General features: G+C 39.8%; 1 protein-coding gene across 2 annotated transcripts; it reads left to right on the top strand.

Annotated features, from left to right (window-relative positions):
* Positions 1 to 266: 266 nt before the first annotated feature.
* Positions 267 to 13,593, top strand: LOC131159572 (uncharacterized). Of its 2 annotated transcripts, XM_058114591.1 has the most exons (9): positions 267 to 1,306; positions 9,926 to 10,132; positions 10,239 to 10,481; positions 11,006 to 11,072; positions 11,163 to 11,354; positions 11,544 to 11,635; positions 11,881 to 12,063; positions 12,142 to 12,278; positions 12,782 to 13,593. In XM_058114591.1, exons 1-9 carry the CDS (start codon positions 812 to 814, stop codon positions 12,966 to 12,968), a joined length of 1,803 nt encoding a protein of 600 aa, XP_057970574.1. In that variant the 5' UTR covers positions 267 to 811; the 3' UTR covers positions 12,969 to 13,593. The 2 variants fall into 2 exon arrangements, with proteins under 2 accessions (XP_057970574.1, XP_057970575.1); XM_058114592.1 differs by lacking the exons at positions 12,142 to 12,278; positions 12,782 to 13,593 and having other exon boundaries at positions 11,544 to 11,639; positions 11,881 to 12,058.
* The last annotated feature ends 5,833 nt before the right edge of the window (positions 13,594 to 19,426 follow it).

Genomic DNA, 19,426 nt, shown 5'->3' on the forward strand with positions numbered 1-19,426 from the left:
TCCCCGTCCCTACAAAATTAAGCCCACATACTCAAATTAAAATTAAAAAAAATATTTAAAAGAAATAGACATAAAATTTATAACTCATAATGAAAAAAATATTATTCTAATATTTACACTTTTCAAATATTATGAGAAGTACATCATTAAAATCTATACTAAATCCAAGAGTCTGAGTATGAATATAGGTATCTTGCCATTAATCACTTAGAGTTATTGTATCTTAAGTTGCAAGTATTTATGGTATTGGTAACATAAAATTCTTGAAATGGGAAACAAATTTAATTAATAAAAATATTGGGGCAAGACCACGAAATTGGCAGTTTGACACAACTACCGTGGAAAGAAAAGTAAGTTGATCGTATTACTAAAAAAAAAAATGAGGAGAGTACTTTATGCAGTACGTTCCCCTCAGTCCACAGCCGTTGGATGACCGCGTCATGATAATCAGAAACCCATTCAACGGTCAGATATTCAGGAAAAGATACCTCTTCTGCGTACCGGACTTTTCTCTCACTTTCCCGAGCTCGCATCTGTTCTTCCCCGTCGTGGCCACAAAATGTCACCGATCAAATCATCCCAATCCTCTGTCTTCTCTCTCTCTCTCTCTCTCTAGCCGCCACTGTAATCTTGCAAATCAGTGAACAAAAAAATAATATATAAGTAAAAATATGTAGAATATTTTTATGATACCAAAAATTCAGAACTGAAGACTTCGCTCATCCTTTCTCTGCTTCATTGTTGACGCTGTCTCCGGCGAAGCAGCGAGTTTCCGATGAGTGCCGGCGGTGAGTGTGTCGACGACTGAGAGATGGCGGACGACGTGGTGGCGAAAACGTTCCGAGCGCTGGTGGAGGGGGCGGACCGGAAGTTCGCTAGGGTTCGGGACGTGCCGGCGTACGGGAGGGGGCCGAACCACTATTTTCAGAAGGTGTTCAAGGCGTACATGAGGCTGTGGAAGTTCCAGCAGGAGAACAGGGCAAGGCTGGTGGAGGCGGGCTTGCAGCGCTGGGAGATCGGCGAGATCGCCTCGCGAATCGGCCAACTCTACTTCGGGCAGTACATGAGGACCAGCGAGGCCCGGTTCTTGTTCGAATCGTACATCTTCTACGAGGCGATTCTCAGTAGAGGCTATTTTGAGGGATCGAAGAAGGGTTCGACCAAGGATTTGGGGGTGAGGTTCAAGCAGTTGAGGTTTTATGCGAGGTTTTTGTTGGTTTCGTTGCTGTTGAACCGGTCTGAGATGGTTCGGCTGCTCGTGGAGCGCTTCAGAGTTCTCGTTGATGACAGCAAGGCCACTTTTCGGGTACTTCTTCCTCTCTTTGTTAACATGTTCTCGTTTTGTTCTACCTTTTTTGCGGCAATTTTGGTTTCGGGGACTTTGTTTTCGGATAATTTTGCTGGTTTTGTTGCAAAATTTGGGACCATTTTGGTTTCCATTCACTAAAGTTGCTCATTAATTTTTATGTTTTACGGTAATTTTTAAAGTTTTAGGTGGAGCGTGAATTGTTCAATACAGGAAAATGGCATTAGGAAAAAAAGAAGAAGTAGTTTTTTCTTTTGAGCTGTATATACGATGTTTCATATGTGTACAAGTATATCAGATGGCGTAGCTCTGTCGCGTGATTGTGGGGTTAGATTGATTAACTTCGTATTAGTTTATGGGTTTTGTGAGTTAGGTGGTGAGATCTTGATTTCTACAGGGCAGAGCGGGGCAAGTTTGACTTAATTTTACATTGTTATCATTTGATCTTTTTTTCCCCGGCTGAATTTGGGTCCCATATTTTTCTGGGCGAGAGTTATGGAGTTATTTTATATTTTTCATGTCCATATATACTATCAATCAAAATCACTTTGCTTTTGCGCTATAGATGTTTTTGGAAGGATGAAACGTATTTGCATTTTTTGAGGAAATCGTAAACCCTAGCCCTCCAAAACGTCAGATGTCTCTGAACATGGGATCATAATTTCTTTGACTGATCAAAGGGAAAATAAGGAAAGTGGAAATTACGTTTGTTGGTTTGGTTACTAATTCCAACATTAAATTTATTCAGAGCAGGGTAATTCAACTAATCTTTGTTGAATCTTCTACTGCATTTAAGATTGTAGTCTGAAATGATGGGCTCTTACCTTTTTAAGTGTCCAAATTAGAGGATGCATTGATTTCCTGGAATGATTATTACTCCATTAAGTGAACATGTTTGCTCCAATATAATTCTGGTTGACCATTAATTATAAGTGAGTTAGATATTATATTCTGGAGTCATATATTGAATCCCGTGCCCTATTGAACTATTTCTTCTTGAAGCATGTGGCTGGGTTATATTGTCACTATTATTTATTCGTTTTAGTTATGCTAAAATTGCTAAGTTTACTGGCATGAAATATTGAATGCAGTAATTTTTCCTTCTATTCACCCAAAATGCTTGTCTTGGTCATGAAGGAATTTTGATTACTGTACAGTGTGATTTGGATAGTTTTCTTGATTAATTCCTGAATTTTATGTTCTCTTAGTAGCAACTTGTCAAAGTCGAATAAGCTATGCCATAGGTTCAGGCAAACATTCCTCCCCCTCTGCCAAAAAATTTAAAAAGCTAAATAGGGTTTTTTTTTTTTTTTGGGGGGGGGGAGGGGGGTTGTGCACAAAAGGATCTGCTTTGATACGGGCAAAGTAAAATTATGTACTAATTTTCTTGGAAAATGGATAAGCAATGAAAGAAGACTTCTGGATTGGCGTGTCCATGTTACGGATAGGTAGCTGACAGGCTTAGAAACCTTAATTTTACTGGTGTTTCTGGAGCTTGCTGTCTGAGATTGATTAGATAGTTGCTTTCTGGATTTTTGCCCCTCATTTGACCAACAAAAAAGGGGTCGACTGGTTCAGTTGCAAGTTTTTAAGTAGCTTTGCTTTTCAGATGAGAAAAGTTGAATGCTATTTAAATCTTCTGTAACTGTATTATTGTAAATCGTAGTGTCAAGGGTGCACAAGCAAGGTGCATTGACCTTGTATTGTAATCATGAAGTATGGATTTTTTGTGATTACATTAACATTAGTATTCAAATGAGTTGATTTTTTATTTTATTTTATTTTTATTTTCTCATGGAGAGCTTAAATGAAAGAAAGAGCTTGGCCTCCCCTTGGTGCATGTTGCGCTAGGTGTGCTACTCCTACCTTGGCTGCAACCCTAAGGGCATATTTACAAGGGAGTTCCTAACTCTCCATTGGTGCTGGGAGCCCTACAAATAGCGCCAATCCACACTCATGGACCCACCATATGTCTGAATATACATTAGCATTGAAGGTCTTTGAAACTTTGGTTGTTTAGGCTTGACCCTATCTCCAGGCAGTTGGGATGCTGAATGATCATCCTGTTGATGGCTCAAAATCCCCACTTGCACATTGTTAATCACTTTCATAATTCCATTACATGATTAGGGTGAGAGAGGCCATGATTGTTTTTTAACTGATTAGAAAAAAAATGTTATTTGGTAGTTAACTAAACAATGTAATTTTTTTTTTTCGATTATCGTGAGAACTCCAGCCATTAACGAGCCACTCTTTGGACCGCCCGATGCGGCACCAAACTCACGGGTTGGTGGCCTTCCCCCTTGGTTCGCCGGCGACTTGCTATGAGTTTGTTTTGGGGAAAAACATGAAATAGTAGTGTTGGATCAAAGAACTGAAAAAAAAAATTGGAACACTGGAAGCTACTGGTTGAACTTATTATGTTTTGGGATAAAAGTACTGTGGCTATCCAAGAAAGAAAAAAAAAAAATCTACCTATGGTGAAGGTCATATTAGGAAATCTGCATTGGGTTCATTTTTGTTTATGGTTCATCTATACAACAGTGAGGGCCACACATGATGATGATGATGATGGTGCTGATGCTTTATAAAAATATTTGTATAAATTAAAAAAATTCTTATAGGAACGATTTGCCATCAATTTGGGAAGTGGTAAATTCTCTGCCCATGGATTGCATGTGGAATTTTATTGGTTTCTAGTAAGGATTTTTGATGCAGGATCGTCTAGAACAGAATTATATTAGGGATTTGGGATGAGGTTCTCTGTGACAGCGGGTTAATGGTGATTAGAATGAAGTCAGACATTAGTTTAGTTAGGGCAAGCTTATAGTTTAAGGGTTGAATTTGGATGGGTTTTGTATGGGCTGTGAGCTCTAGGGACTAGGGAGCAACGGGGTAAATAAAAGAAGAGAGAAAATGGGAGGGGAAAGCCATAATCATTCTCACCTAGGGTTAAGAAGTTATTCCCTTCCTTTTGAGGTTGCACAAAGCTGGAAATTTTTTCTAACTTCATTGCTTTGAAAGAGATCTTATATTCCTTTGTAAAGCCATCCTAACCTCAGTTATCAAGGAATTTAATGGCTAAACTTGAACACTAAGAAATTATTACAAGATCTAAGATTTATACCTATCTAAACTAAACAAAAGTACTAAAATAAAATCGAATTAAAGGACTACTTCCTAGAGCAGAGCCCAACAAAATTGGTCTCGACTAGGAGCCCACTGCCCATAGCACAAAATAGCTCAAATGTCCTAACTTTAAAATTAAAAATTAATGAGGAGTCAAAAAATCTTTTTTGAATCTGGCTAAGTAGCCCTATTTTCTGTAGATTTCAGTTTTCCCCTTCATTAATTATATTTTTTTCAAAATCTTCTTAGCATTCATTTTGCATCAGTTTTATACAATAGTTGCTATTGTTGTTGTAAGGATATGCCAGGTCTCAGGTGTCTTAAGGGGTATGCTAGCACTTGGTGGGGAAAATAGAGTCATAGCGTATACCATTTGGAGGGGTCCATAACTGGATGGAATTGGATGAAAAAAATTTGCAGCCAATAAACTAGGGAGGTCTATTCTAGATTGTGCTCCCACACCCAACGCAAAAAGGATGTTCGTGTGTACATTTGAGAGTTTCATGAACATGTCCCCACATGCCGGTTTGATGAGAGCAGGGAGTCCCTGGGCCACAAGGCTTCCTGCTTTGCAAAGCTAGGGGGAGGGTCATTACAGTGTGCACAATCTTCCCCCTGATTTTTTATACAGAGAGGTTGTTTCCTTGGACTCTCACATGTGACCGGTCACAAAGGAACAACCTTATCGTTGATCCAAGGTCTGCCCTCTAGTTTGACAGGAGGAAGTTGCAACAAATTATTTGATACATGGGTGGGTAGATATGGAATTCATATAAAACTAAATAGTAAATACTTTGATTCCATTTAACCAGTTGCATCCTAGGCAACATGGAAAAGAATCCTAGGCAACATGGAAAAGAAATTACCTATATGAGAGACACTTAGGGGAAGTGAACAAATTGTCTTGAGCGTCTGAGCCTAAGCTTGTTTCTGCTCCTAGTCCACCCAAGCTGGTGGGAGACCTCATAAACCCTGGTTGGAGTGCTACAAAATTGGTGAGAAGGGTCACACACCGTCTGTGCCCCAAAAAGAAGCATCTAAATGCGGTGGAAGTAAAGAGTTAGCAGACCGAATTCAGAGAGAGACTGATTATGTATGTGAGCCACTAATCTGCTAGTAGCAAAGAGGCATTTGATAGTGCAGTCACCTCCAGTATAAGTTTGCCTTGGTTCTTTGCTGGGGCATGAGAAAACCAAACTCAAGGCCGTCTCCTAAGCTGATTCAGCTCTTCCACCATGTTGGGTTAGTTACCTGCAAAGGTGTTCATTACATGTACTTGTGGACGACGTCAACACCAAAATTAAGCTGTTAGTTGGGTGTTGCATCTCTTTTGGGTTAGCGTGATTCTGGCATGTAGTTATTGGATCATTTTCGCAACTATGCCTGCGTAGATGTGGAGTTAGTGTGAAAGGAGTTACTTTCCAGTTATGCCGTTATTTTTGTGACTTGAATTCTTTTGATGTTTTCTTGGGGAGGCTGTGGGAGCTTGAGCAGATCCTATGATTTACGATGGTCGCGTGGATACTGTTGAGTGTTGAGTTTAGCTCATTCTGTTAAGAGCTAGACTCTCAACCATTGTCACAGATACAGAGATTGCTTATGAGCATTGGGTCATTGTGGGTTTGTTTTTTGTTGTCTGAGTTGTCCTCTTCTTAATGGGCAATTGAGGTCAAACTTTTTGTAGGTGGGAGAGAATGCTAATCGAAGTGATATGCCCCTCGTGGAGAAGTGAGTCTGGCCGAAAGTCTTGTGTCTCATTTAGAAAAAGATTTTAATTTAAATTTATTCAAGTTATTTTGTTTCTGCTCAATTATTTTAGGCCATTATGTCTTAATTTTTAGGAACTACTCTCTCTATTCATAAGGCTTGTGAACGCATTAGGGTAGGCTTTTTGTTTTGAAATCAAATTATTGGATTTGAGTTTAGGGTATGACCTTCCAACCAGGGTTTATCAAATCTCTTTGCCTCTGCTGGCTTGGCAGGGTAAGATTGCTGCAGGCTTCAGCTCAACATGATACAACCACTTCCTCGAACTGTCTTTCATGGAGGTGATTTTTTTCCTTTTCAACTTCTCTTGTGTTGGATGCAACTGGTCTATGGAATGATAATGGTGGCTGTTGAGCTCTAGTCAAATTACATATCCTTGCGATCAATGTATTGAATAATCTATTTGATGCTCGCTTTCATCACGCTGGCAACTTGCAATGAGTTTATGGAACTCTCGGGTGTACACGTCAACATCCTTCCATGTTGGGTGAGATGGCATGGCCTAAAATAGCTAAAACATGCCTTTTGGCATAATTGTCCTGCACAAATTTATTGGCCATCCAATTATGGGCCCCTCCAAACAGTTCCTATGGCATATATCTTTATTACCATACCCCATGAGACAAGTGATAGCTGGATTTACTTTATCTTCAGTCTTTTAATCTGTTATGGATCTATCAAAATTTTCAACTCGAATCCTAAATCCCTGAAAATGGGAAAATACCTTGGGCATGTTTCATGATGAAAAGCCAGGTAAAACCCAGTAGATGAAAATATTTTCCAGGTAATTAATCTAGTCATTCACATCATGTGGCCTTATCCTCCCCATTGAAATAAGGCAAAATGACTTTAATACCCATAGTTGGGTTGAAAGGCTTGCTGGAAATTTCTGATGAAGCTATGAAGTTTGCCCAGTTGTGAGTGTTGTTAAGCTGGAACAACCACTTTTATCCAGAAATCTCTTATCTTTTAGTGATGTATCTAGGTGGGGCATTATAGCTATCAATTTTCTGCTGAGGTCTACGACATCTCTGTGAAGATGTGCAACACTCCTACGAAGGTTCGCAATTTCCTTCTTGTTCAGTTCATTAGTTGTGCAAGTGTGCTTGTCCGAGGAGTTGGATGTTACCTCTCTAGTATCTCAAGTCAGCGATGTCGTGTTGAATTGGTTCAAACTGATCCTTGGTCATCATAGGTCCTTTTTTCGCCCTCTTTTTTCATTGCATCTATTGGTTTGGTTTTATTAAATGTGCTCCTGTTAAATCAGCATTGGACTGGCAGTTGAAATCTAAATTTGTTTTGGACTAGGGTTAAATAAAAGAAAAAAAGCTTTCTTTTCTTTGGTGTCTCCTACGAATTCTCCAAGCCTCCTTCAAACCAAAGAGGATGTTCGATGCTCACAATAGCTTTGTGATGGCAGTCAAGGATGAGAATCAACAAGGCTGTTGAGTGGAGAAGCCTCAACAATGGTTGAAAATTTCAGTGAGAGAATGTTGGAGGTGGTGCTTGATGGACTTAGTTGATCATGTCAGCAATGATAGGATGTTAAACAATGGGTTTGGTTGAAGAAGAAGTCATATGGCAATGTGGACGTACACTTCTCCCCAATAGGGATGATGGTGATATGAAGAGAAAGATTATGTGCGGCTGAAGTGGTTATAGGTGTGTCAACTACAATCGGATGGGTTAGGGTTGCAATGATGATGTGGATGACGAAGTTTTGGAGGCAGGGTGGTGATGGCCGTTTGAGGCTCTAATGTCAATCTGACATAGGGGTACTATGCAACCTCACAGGTAAAACCCTAGACTCAAATTCAATAGTTCAGTTCCAAACAAAAGCCAGCTCTAATGGACTTACAACTGCTATAAATGGAGAGAATACTTTCCTGAAAATAAGAAAACATACTTGCATAAAATAAATAAATGGAAATAAAATAAAATAATAAATTAAATTAAAATATTTTCCTGAATGAGTCATAGGGCTCCAGGCTGGCCCTCTTCTCAATGAGGGGCTATCACTTCTTGACAAGTAGCTATCACTTCCTCCATTTCTTTTTCAAGATATGGTGCTGGCGGTTTTCAGCATCTCAAGACACCCTTCCAATTAGTTATGGATTGTACGGCCTTTGGACCATTAATATATATGGTTGTACTGCACATTATTTAGATCAGTTTTTTTTCCTGGGTGGATGGAGTATTTTATGATATTCATTTCATGTTATTCCTGTTAGTTGGGCCAGAAAGTTTACCATGATTCCTGTGAAAAGCTGTCTACTGTGGGTATTAGGTTGGACTTTTTGTTTTTCTCCCCTTCTCTAAGAGTTTCTTCAAATCCTCAAAATAGCCAGACGAGAAAACAAAAGAATCAAATGACAAGTCAAGTACAGAACTCCAAAATCAAGGCAACTTGAAATATCTTATGAATTCTCCAAAGTGATTGCTGACCTAAAATTTTGGCTTAATCATGAAAGAAATTATTATTGCTTAGGTGAAGTAGTCAGTGGAACATGACTGAAACATTTTACTGGATAAAGTTGGGATAAGCTGGACAGTAATGAGATATGCATCTCTGTTCCTGAATAGAGTTGCTGGAGTTTTTGGATTTTGTGAACCTTGTGCAAAGGGAATAATGCAAAGTGCAGTGAAAAACTCGAAAGGAAAAATACTAATGGCGTTAAACTGTTTTTGATGCTCTTAATTAACCCAAGATTACATAGAATGTGGAACATTCTGGTTCATGGAAAGGGAATGGGATTGCAGTACCACACATACTCTAAAATGCGGTATGCTCGGGGTATTCTTTTATAAATATATTGATGAAAATGAGTGAGGGCACTTCTATATTTAAGAGGATGCTGAGCTGTTTTTAGATGAGAAAAATATTTTCTTCGGTGAAGTAAAGTTTAATAATGACTTGAAATGTAAAACCCAGTGGACAAGGCTCCTATGCCGTCGGGGTTCTGAGGAGGGCATGATGCATGCAATCGTACCTACACAGGGAGAGGTTGTTCCCATGACTTGAAATTCTACCCTTTTGGTCGAGGTTCTCCCACTAGATTAATATTGACACAGAAAAAAATTATAATGTGATAATACTCCAGTTTTACAAATTTTAAAAAAGTATTTTTATGAGTAAACATGATTTCATTAAAAAGGCATCAAGGGCATGCCAACCCAGTCCAAGAAACCAAGAAAGGATCCAATGTACTTTTTGCATTCCTGTTGCCTACTTGTGTACCATGATTTGTTATTATAGGTTCAAAAGTCCAGATTTGCAGATTCTGTTTAGGTGTATTTGTTTTTCCAGCAACTTCTGCTTTCCTGTATTCTTTGGGTCTTTGCTAGGATTTTGGAAAGCATGAGAAGTAAAGGAAAAAAATTCAGGGGTGCTTAGGATGGAATTTTCTGCATTCTCCTTTCCTTTCCTTTCCCATGTACTTTCCAAGATTCAGATGGGCCCTTTGTATGCCATTCTTACCTACCATTGATTATCTTTTTCAGCCTTTTGTTCTACAACAACAACAAAACCAAGCCTTAGTCCCACTAAGTGGGAGCCTTTTGTTCTGCATAACTATAAATACTAAAATTCCACTTAAATTTCAAAAGATGAGGGAGGTTACAACTTAAAATAGTAAATTGATGTTTTCTATTTATGTGGGAAAATACTCGTGTTTGAACTCTTTATATGTGCATGAACAGTGCCATTCTACTGTTTCTTTTCAGGAGACCAACTTCAAAGAATGGAAGCAAATAGTGCAAGAAATTGTCCGGTTTGTGAAATTTGATACAACCTTTGTGAATATAAGGCCTTTACGATATTGTGCAATGTTTGATTCCCACCCGGATTCCCATCCATATATTGCTCGCTTCCATGCAAAGAAGGTTCTAAAATTTCAAGATGCGTTGTTGACAAGCTATCATCGGAATGAGGTAGGGTTTTAATATGTTTGCATGACCCTTGGTTTGTGTGGATTGAGCTGGCATTCAATTATCAGAGAAGAATCCATCTGACATGTACATATTTTGCCATATCCAGGTCAAATTTGCAGAACTTACTCTGGACACTTTTAGAATGCTGCAGTGTTTGGAATGGGAACCTAGCGGATCTTTCTACCAAAAGCATCAGGTTGAATTAAAAGAGAATGGTGTTGGGATTGATCATTCTGGAGCTTCTGGACTAATTGATATAAACTTGGCTGCGGACATGACTGATCCAACTTTGCCACCCAATCCAAGGAAAGCTATTCTCTATCATCCATCAGTGACACATTTGATAGCGGTGAGTGGTCATAGCCCCAAATTTGTTTTATTTGCTGCAGTTTCCTTGCTTTTCTGGCAGGAGGATAATAGGTTTCTGCTTCTCCTTCTGCACTCAGGATAGGATTCACGTTGAAATATCATGCTTTTTTTTTCGCTGGCTCATCTAGTAGTGCTTCCAGCTCTTATGGAAACTGGGTTTCTTATGAACCATTTGGATATTGTAAATTTTCATGGTAAATCATGTATGATTGTGCCCTCAAATGGAGCAGAAAATTTGAATTGCTTGCCTTGACATGTAGATTTATGTGTCCAGGCATTTTGTCAGATGTATGCTTTTTATGGTTATCATATACTCATGAAAAATGAAGTTGGTATCAGAATGCAATGTGTGTGACACATATTAACTGTTTTCTATTAATTGGGAAGCAGTAGACATTAAATTAGTATAAATTGTGGCATGTATATTTATGTGCATATTTTTCATCCTTGCTTGGATTTTTATAATTATTAAGTTTAATGTTTGCTTATGTCTTGCGTGGGCAGGTTATTGCTACAATATGTGAGGAGCTCAGTCCAGATAGTGTTCTTCTAATCTATCTATCGGCCTCAGGTTGATTTTTATTTGTAATTGTTACTCCAAAACTTAGCTGATCATTATCTGGGAATTATAGATTAATTACCACAATGATTTGTTATACAGGGAAGGCTAGTTGTAGTAATGTCTCCCAGATAGATAGCTCTGGTGGTTCAAGGAAATCTTCAAAGACCAAAGTTGTTTTTCAGGCGTCAGAGCAACAGAATAGCTCTGTTCCTGAAGTTCATGTTAATGGCGAAGAGAGCACTGTTGACTGTTCAGAAAATTATCTACTGTTGGGCCCTAAAGGAAATGGAGGTAGGTGCATGTATTAGATGTAAACTAAGACTGATACTTTTCTTGAGGTTCATGGCTTGGGACTTATTGTAGATAATACTTTCTTTTCTATGTTGTTTTCACTCTTCAGTGTTTTAAAGTGGGGAAAAATAAGCATACTATTACAGTTACTCGACTTACTCTAAAGGGTGTCATTTTTGGATTTTGCAGGTTTGAATATTCTTTACCCTGGTGATATAATACCTTTTACCAGAAAACCTCTTTTCTTGATTATTGATAGTGACAACAGCCATGCATTCAAGGCAGGTTTGTCAAAACTTTTGCATGACTTCCCATGCTGCTCTTGATTTACCCCATTGCAGTGCATACTTTCTAAACCTGCTGTTGGTGATTTTATTTGGGATGTTTCTTTATGGTGGTTGGCATGTCTACTCCATATTTAATTAGAAAGTTCTTTCCCCCTTTTCTTAAAAAATATTTGATAAACCTAACACTTTTTTTTCCCCCTGTTTCTCTGTTGATTTTCTCATCCATGAATAATTTCCAGGCTTTGCATGGAGCAGAAAGGGGAGAAACAGCTGCCCTGCTTCTGTCTCCTTTGAGGCCAGCATTCAAAAACCCATCCATGGTTGATTTGTTTCAGAATGGTAGCCAGTTTACTTTTTTCTTGACTTCTCCAGTGCGAGCTTTTTGCCAGTTAGTCGGCCTCTCCTCTTCAGAGACTGATGCAGTGAGTTGATGGTTTGGCTTCTACCATTTTAGTGTAGTTGGTCTGGTTTGTTTTATTCATGCTTTTTTTTGCTTTCAGGATGTTTACAATGATGCTGATGGCATACTGTCCACTGCCTTCTCTGAGTGGGAGGTGATACTCTGTACATCAGCCGGTTTGCATCTGGTTTGGGCTCAAGTTTTTTTGGATCCTTTTTTGCGGCGTTTAATCCTGAGGTATATTTCTTTCATTTGAAGGATGGGAATAAAATCGTGATTTGAAAATTAGGCAGAATTTGAGGGTTCAATTTTGTGTTCTGGAGTGAGTAGAATGAGAGATCAATGCCTAAATTGCCTTGGTAAATTTTGCCAAGAATTTCAAATTTTTTTTGACGATGGATTTGGAAGCTTGACTGGAAGAGTACCTCATGGACTTGGTATATAGGACACAAAGTATTATGACATAAACAGTTACATTTGTGCAATCCAGAATGACTTGTGTTTTTTCTCCTTGAATCCCTCATGGTTAATGATCAATCAGACCAAATGACCCTAACATAAGCACACTTTTAGTTTTTTTTTTTTTTTTTAATGATGACAACGGATTGCTTCTTGTGGTCAAAGGTACAATTTAGACAGAATAAACAACATAATGACAAGTTTCTTTGTATTTGACTGCTACTATGTCATTATATCATGGCTAATACACAAAATATGCTTGTTTGTTGTCTTCAATCCAGATTCATTTTCTACAGATCTGTGCTTTCTTTCTTCATTCTGCCAGAAGATAGGGATCAATATCTGCCTATCTGCCTTCCCCATCTTCCAAAATCAGTCGTTGCAAACTCCAAAGCTGTGGAATCTGCAGTTGTCCGGCTTGCAAACCACCTCAAAGTTTCTGAATGTTTTCTCTTCAATGACACATAATTTGGGGCAAAAAATTATTCGGCCATGTTGTAATATAAATGCATAGCCATTCGGACTTCAAAATTTCATTGATTAGGGGAGCAAGGCCTCCCGGTACTCTTATGAGTTGCATTGATGTTCGAGAGGGGGCTTTGGAGAAGTATGTCGTCGGTTATGGGAAGCAAAGCAGGGTAGAATTCGGGGGCATGGTTGCTTTCGCTCATTTTAGTGCCAATCCTCAGCCTGCTGTTTCTTCTGTTCATTTGCAGTCGCGGAGAGAGTATACAGTAGTTTGCATGGGTGTTCGATGATTTGCAGGATGTGTTCCCACAATATGCATGGGGGTGGGTTAATCGTTTTCTGGGGTTACTTCTGTATCACTTTATGATGTGATTAGTCTGCTTGTTACAGTTGTTTCAGGTTTAGTGCTAATTTATTTATACCCGTGTTAAAGATAACCGTGTACCAAAGTCTTTTATTGTTATTATTATTTTTTTTTTCAATTTTTTTTGTTGTTTTTTCTGTTTTGGTTTTGGGTCATTGTTACAAATTCTTGGGAAGGTGATTTCATGAGGCAGTTTGTAGATGAGTATTGGAACCTAATGCAAATAACAAATCTGGAGTTTGCGTTGCTCTGCTCCCCTCATTCATTCCTGGGCCTTGTGGTCCTAATATTTTTTTTATTCATTAAGTTTTGGCTGCAGTGTAGTCTCAATTTCCTTAATTCCTTTTCTACTGTCCAATATAGTCCAATCTAAATCACGCTCTTCCTGTAACCTAATGATAAGTATAGTAGAGTGCAATGTGAGTGAAATGGAATAGTGAATATGTAAAATTATGAAAATCGGTTTTATTTTATTTCATTCTGTTACCATATTTTAAAATGTAAATTGACGGCGAGTCGAGCAATAAGGGAGTTTATTTATCACTCTGCCCCTAAAAAATGTCATGATAGGTGAATCTGTCATTCACAAGCAAAGAAATAGGATAATATTTAAGCCATGTTGACCCCTTCTATTTCTCTTTTGCTGGCGAAAAAGCATTGTTCGTTTTTCCTCTTTTTTACTTACTAAAAAACTACTGTTATTTGTTTGTCTTTTCTGTATCTGGGTAAATTTTTTGTTGTGCAATGTTATGATTTGCGAGGGGAGTTCAGGGATAATATGTCCAGAGGTGCCTAAAATCAACAAACAATAACTCCCCACCTTGTGATTCTTGGCCTTGAGCCTAGGTGGTCCACCTACTAACTTCTCATTACTGATATGAGGTCATGTTTAAATCCTTCAAAGAGAGGATTTCCTCTGAATTTTAGAAGGGGATGAGGTCTTGTTTGGGGGTAGGGTTAGGAGTGGGGTGGGTGGGATAATATGGGCAATAGTTTGTTGTGGTGGTCAATATGAAGGTTTGAGAAAAAAAAAAAACTCTCTTCTATCACTCCATTTATAGAAATAATGGAGAGAACGGAGGAACTTCAAACTTCTCCACAAACCTTTGAATACTATACTATATAAAATGCATAAAATATGAATATTTCAGGAGAGATAAGTGACTATTGAGAAAACCAATCTTTACTCTTAACTACAACTTAAGCATCAAATGTTTTCTTGGAGTTTGGACTCATCTTTTATTTTTATATATTCATTTACTAATCAGAGAGACCCTAGCCTCATATAAAGACTAATACTTGCATTAACAACTTGATGTCATTGGTGGGAAGACCATGTAAGGAGCATGGTGTTTGCATTCTTGTTGAAACAATAATGAAAAGGCGGCTCAAGAAGATTAGTGTGAGCATCCTTTGGCATTCTTGTATCTTAGGGACCCTTCTATATAGGAAAACTCCTCATCTTATGTGCCATTTAGGAATGTCTTACTTAAGAGTAATGTGCCAAGCATGAGTAGATGAAATAGCTAGTGCAGAACGCTTCAACATTGTTCATATTTGATGCTTTAAGCCAAGGAAGAAAAACCTAGAAGCCAATGATGCGTAACCCCAAGATAATGATGAAGTGTCTCAAATAAAAAGGAGTTTGGTGCCTAAAAAGCCAAGTGGCTTGGAGTCGGATGGATGACTAGTGCATCATCATATAAAGTTTAAGATTGGAAAATGTAGTTAGGAATACGTTGTAACAAATTTGAGGAAAAATATTAGGGCCAACCTGAAGCAGAGAACGGAGAAAACCCGTTTTCTAAACAAGGTTGTGAAAGAATTACTAATCATAGAGGTCTAGATGCCTACTACTGAATCACAATGCTGGTATAACTTATAGAACACTAGGAGTTAGGAGAATCTTTGAGAGAGAACCTCAAATTTTTCAACTTTAAGGCATTAAAAGTACTATACTTGGAACAAGGAGTAGTTGTCGATCGTAGCCTAACTTCTTGACAACCTTTTAAAGTTGTTAAAAAAAGGTTGAGGTGTATTGCAATGTTGAAGATGTAGAACAAGCTTAAAGGGAAATAGAATATAGAAGGGACATAAGAGAAAGTATAGTACTCACAAGAGTTCAGTACCTTCTTTGAAAGAGAAATGAAAGGGAGAAAAAAGCTTCGTTGTACCTCGGAGAAAAGATTCGAACACTTCATCCATCTGAACACTTCATAGGGTCAAATATTGATATAGATCAAGAAATATCTAGATGAAAATTAGCACAAGTTAAACCTAACAAGGGAAGCTTGAATAATATTTTGTATCGGAAGAATTTCCTTTAGGATAACACTTCTTGGTAGTGTGTCCTAGTTTGTCACAAACTTGACAATGAATGGGCCCCCGATTAAACTATCCTCAACCAGCATGATAAGAGGTGGAGTTACTAAAACTAGATCCACGATAGTTACCATGTCCCCGCCCTCGAAAGCCTCCACGAGCTTGAGGTGCGAAAGTAGTTTGCTGGCGAGTAGACACATTAGCAGATCCATTGACAATAAGAGAGACTGAATTATTGGCGGCAATCCGAGACTCAATTGTTAACAACAACAAGGAATAAAGCTCCTCTAGAGTGACTGAGTCCTATTTGGCAATAACAATTGTGACCAATGAGTCATAGTCATGGCCAAGTCCAGCAAGAACATATGTGATCACATCATCACATAACAAGGTTTGGCTTGCAATATCCAATTCATTAGTGATCTTCTTTACATTGAAGAAATAATCAGTGGCTGTTTGAGAACCTTTGTGTATATTAGAAAGTTGAGAGTGAAGATGGACAACACGAGCTTTAGATTTAGAAGCAAAGGTTTGTTCAAGGGCATGCCAAACATCATAGGAGGTATGTTGAGAGGCAATCTGAGCCACAATAGGCTCGTTTAGTGTGGACATAATAGCGCTCAGGATGAGAGCATCCTGACGAATCCACTGAGCATGTGCACGATTAGGAGAAGGGGAAATAGAGTCACTAGTGGAGGCAGTGCAGGGAAGAGTGGCAGGAGGTTTAGGAATGGTTCCATCATCATAACCAAATAAATCAAGGCCAAGAAGATAAGCGATAATTTGAGCTTTCAATGTAGTGTAGTTGGCTTTAGTTAATTTATGGATATTGGTAGGAGGCGAGGTGATAAAGACGGGAAGAGTAGCAGAATTTGAAGAATTGGAAGAAGCCATCTTAGACGTGTTAGGAATTCTGGTGTGGAACTGTTGGCAGCAGCACCTCCCCATGCAGCCTATGTTGAAATGAAGACCAGCAGCCAGCAGCCCTCCACCTACTCTGTAGATTTTATTGAAATCTGTAGCCACTACCTTTGAATTTAGCTCCCCTTTGTGTATATATATATGTGAGAGAGCTGTGATGCATTGTGTCGTGGGTGTGAGTGTATGGAGTTGTGAGCTGTGTGAGTATTGTATTGTAGTGTGCTTAGAGTGTAGAGAGAAGTGCAGAGAGCAGAGAGTTGTGGTGAGAGAGAGTTGAGCAGTGGCTCCTCCTTGTATTGTTTCTCCCAGTTTATAGTGTAGTGGTGTGTGCTCCCGTGGATGTAGGTTAGTTTGGACCGAACCACGTAAATCCGGTGTTCCTGTGTGGATGTGCTTGTTTATTTTTCTCCGTGTGCGATTGTTGCTCCAGGTTTATTATTCATCAACAATTGGTATCAGAGCTTTGGTCAGAGTAAAATCGCCAGATCGAGATAAATTCTGGATTTTGAGCCTCTGTCTAGTAGCTCAAATTTTGATTTTGAGGCTGCCATCAAACTCTCCTCGCCAAGATGAAGTCAACGAAGGTAACCGGAGCTCAAACAGAGCTTAGACAAAGCCGCACGCGCTCACACGCGCAACCGGCGTAAATTCCACCCTGCCATGCACCGTCACGCGCCGGCACCTGATCGAGAGAAATCCTCACGCGCGCCCACGCGCCGGAGAAAGTCCGGCGAGCTTTTCGGAGGTTGAAGACGCTAACGTCAGCACTGCGTCAGCTAGAGACCCGCCCCGTCAGTGTGCTGTGTCAGCACCATGTCAACAGGGGATGGTGACATGTCATCGCGCACGTCAGCGGTAGAGTTAGCCGCCACGTTAGCCCCGGACCCACCCCACGTCATCAAGTGGGCCCTAGTGCCACTTCAGCAGTGGGCCCCCACGTGCCACGTCAGTAGATGGCACAGTAACGGCATCAGAGAATATTCTGTCAGTTAGTGGAATATTCCGTTAAAGTTGACTAGAGTTGACCAGCGTTGACCAAAAGTTTGACTAGGCTTTTCGAAGCCATTTCAGGTCCATTTTTTGAGCGACTTAAGCCATTTCTAGGGTTTTCGACCGTTCTGGATCCAACCATGCTATTCAATTGAGCTAATTCCATCTCTAAATTGGTGAATCGAGATGTCGAACCAAAAGAGCTCTCACATCGAGATGTTTGACGACACGAACTTCGGTTTCTGGAAAATGCAGATCGAAGACTTCTTGTTTGGTAAGGAGTTGCACTTACCACTGATGGAGAAGTCGAAATCTATGAAGGAAAGTGAGTGGGAGTTGCTTGACCGAAAAGCCCTCGGAGCCATAAGGATGACGTTGGCAAAGTCTGTTGCCTTCAACATCAAGCACTTGACAACCACCAAGGCCCTTATGGATGCGCTATCTAACATGTACGAGCAGCCATCAGCCGCGAACAAGGTACATATCATGAAAAGACTATTTACAATGAGCATGTCTGCAGGTGAGAGTCTCAACAGGCACTTAAATAATTTCAACGAGTTGTCGGATCAACTCGCTTCGGTCGGGATTACCTTTGACAGTGAGATCCGTGCCCTATTAATTCTCAGTCAGCTGCCTGAGAGTTGGAAGGTATTGTAACTGCGATTAGTAGCTCTGCAGGAAAATCGAAGCTGAAATACGACGAGGTTATCAGCATGATTTTGATCGAGGAGATCAGAATGCAGTCAAACAATGACTCCACTTCAAGTTCAGCTTTGAATGTGGAAAGCCGAGGAAAGGGAAGCGGGCATGGACGATCTAATAATCGTGGTAGATCTAGGACCAGGCGGTCCAAATCCAGAGATCCCAGAGGTTCCCAGGGCACAAAGAATGTTGAGTGCTAGAACTGTGGAAAGACCGGACATTTCAGAAACTAGTGTAAAGGTTCGAGAAAGGAATTTGAGGCGAAGACAGAAGCAAATATTGCTTCCGAGAATGATGAAATTTTGATCTGCTCTTTGGAGAGCAAACAGGAGTCTTGGGTTTTAGACTTTGGAGCCTCATATCATGCCACATGCTGCAAAGATTGCCTAGAGGAGTACACACCTGGTGATTTCGGTAAGGTGTACCTTGGCAACAATAAACCTTACGACGTAATCGGCAAGGGAGTTGTGAAGATCAAAATGAACGGGTCAGTATGGAAGCTGAAGGATGTTAGATATATTCCAGACCTGAGAAAGAATTTGAACTCAGTTGGTCAGCTGGAAGATGAGGGATACACGACGAAATTCATTGGCGATGAATGGAAAGTTTCAAAGGGTGTACTAACGACTGCGCGAGGTAAGAAAAGTGGAACACTTTTTCTAACCTCCAATGCCTCCATGTCGATTTCAGTTGTTGCAGGAAATGACGACAACAACATTTGGCACCAACGACTTGGTCACATGAGCGAGAAGGAACTCAGGGTGATGCACTCAAAGGAAAAATTGAGTGGTCTACAGTCAGTGCAGATTGACATGTGTGAGGATTGCATAGTCAGGAAACAAAATAGGGTCAGTTTCCAGATAAACACCCGTGCCCCAAAAAAGTGTGTCGGGACACAACAGCAGAATGCCGAGAATCCTCAGGGAACCAGTGGAGCAGATCGTCGCACCACCATCTCCTACTCCAGCACCGGAGCTTAGGAGATCTACTCGACCTCATATACTAGACGGAAGGTATATAGATTGTTTACTTCTTACAGATGGAGGAGAGCCTGAATGCTGTGATGAAGCATGTTAGGCAGGAGATGCGAGCAAGTGAGAGCTTGCAATGAAGGACGAGATGAAGTCCCTCACCTCTAACAGAACGTGGAAATTGCCCA

This window comes from Malania oleifera, chromosome 7 (assembly GCF_029873635.1).
Source record: "Malania oleifera isolate guangnan ecotype guangnan chromosome 7, ASM2987363v1, whole genome shotgun sequence".
Lineage (NCBI taxonomy): Eukaryota > Viridiplantae > Streptophyta > Magnoliopsida > Santalales > Ximeniaceae > Malania > Malania oleifera.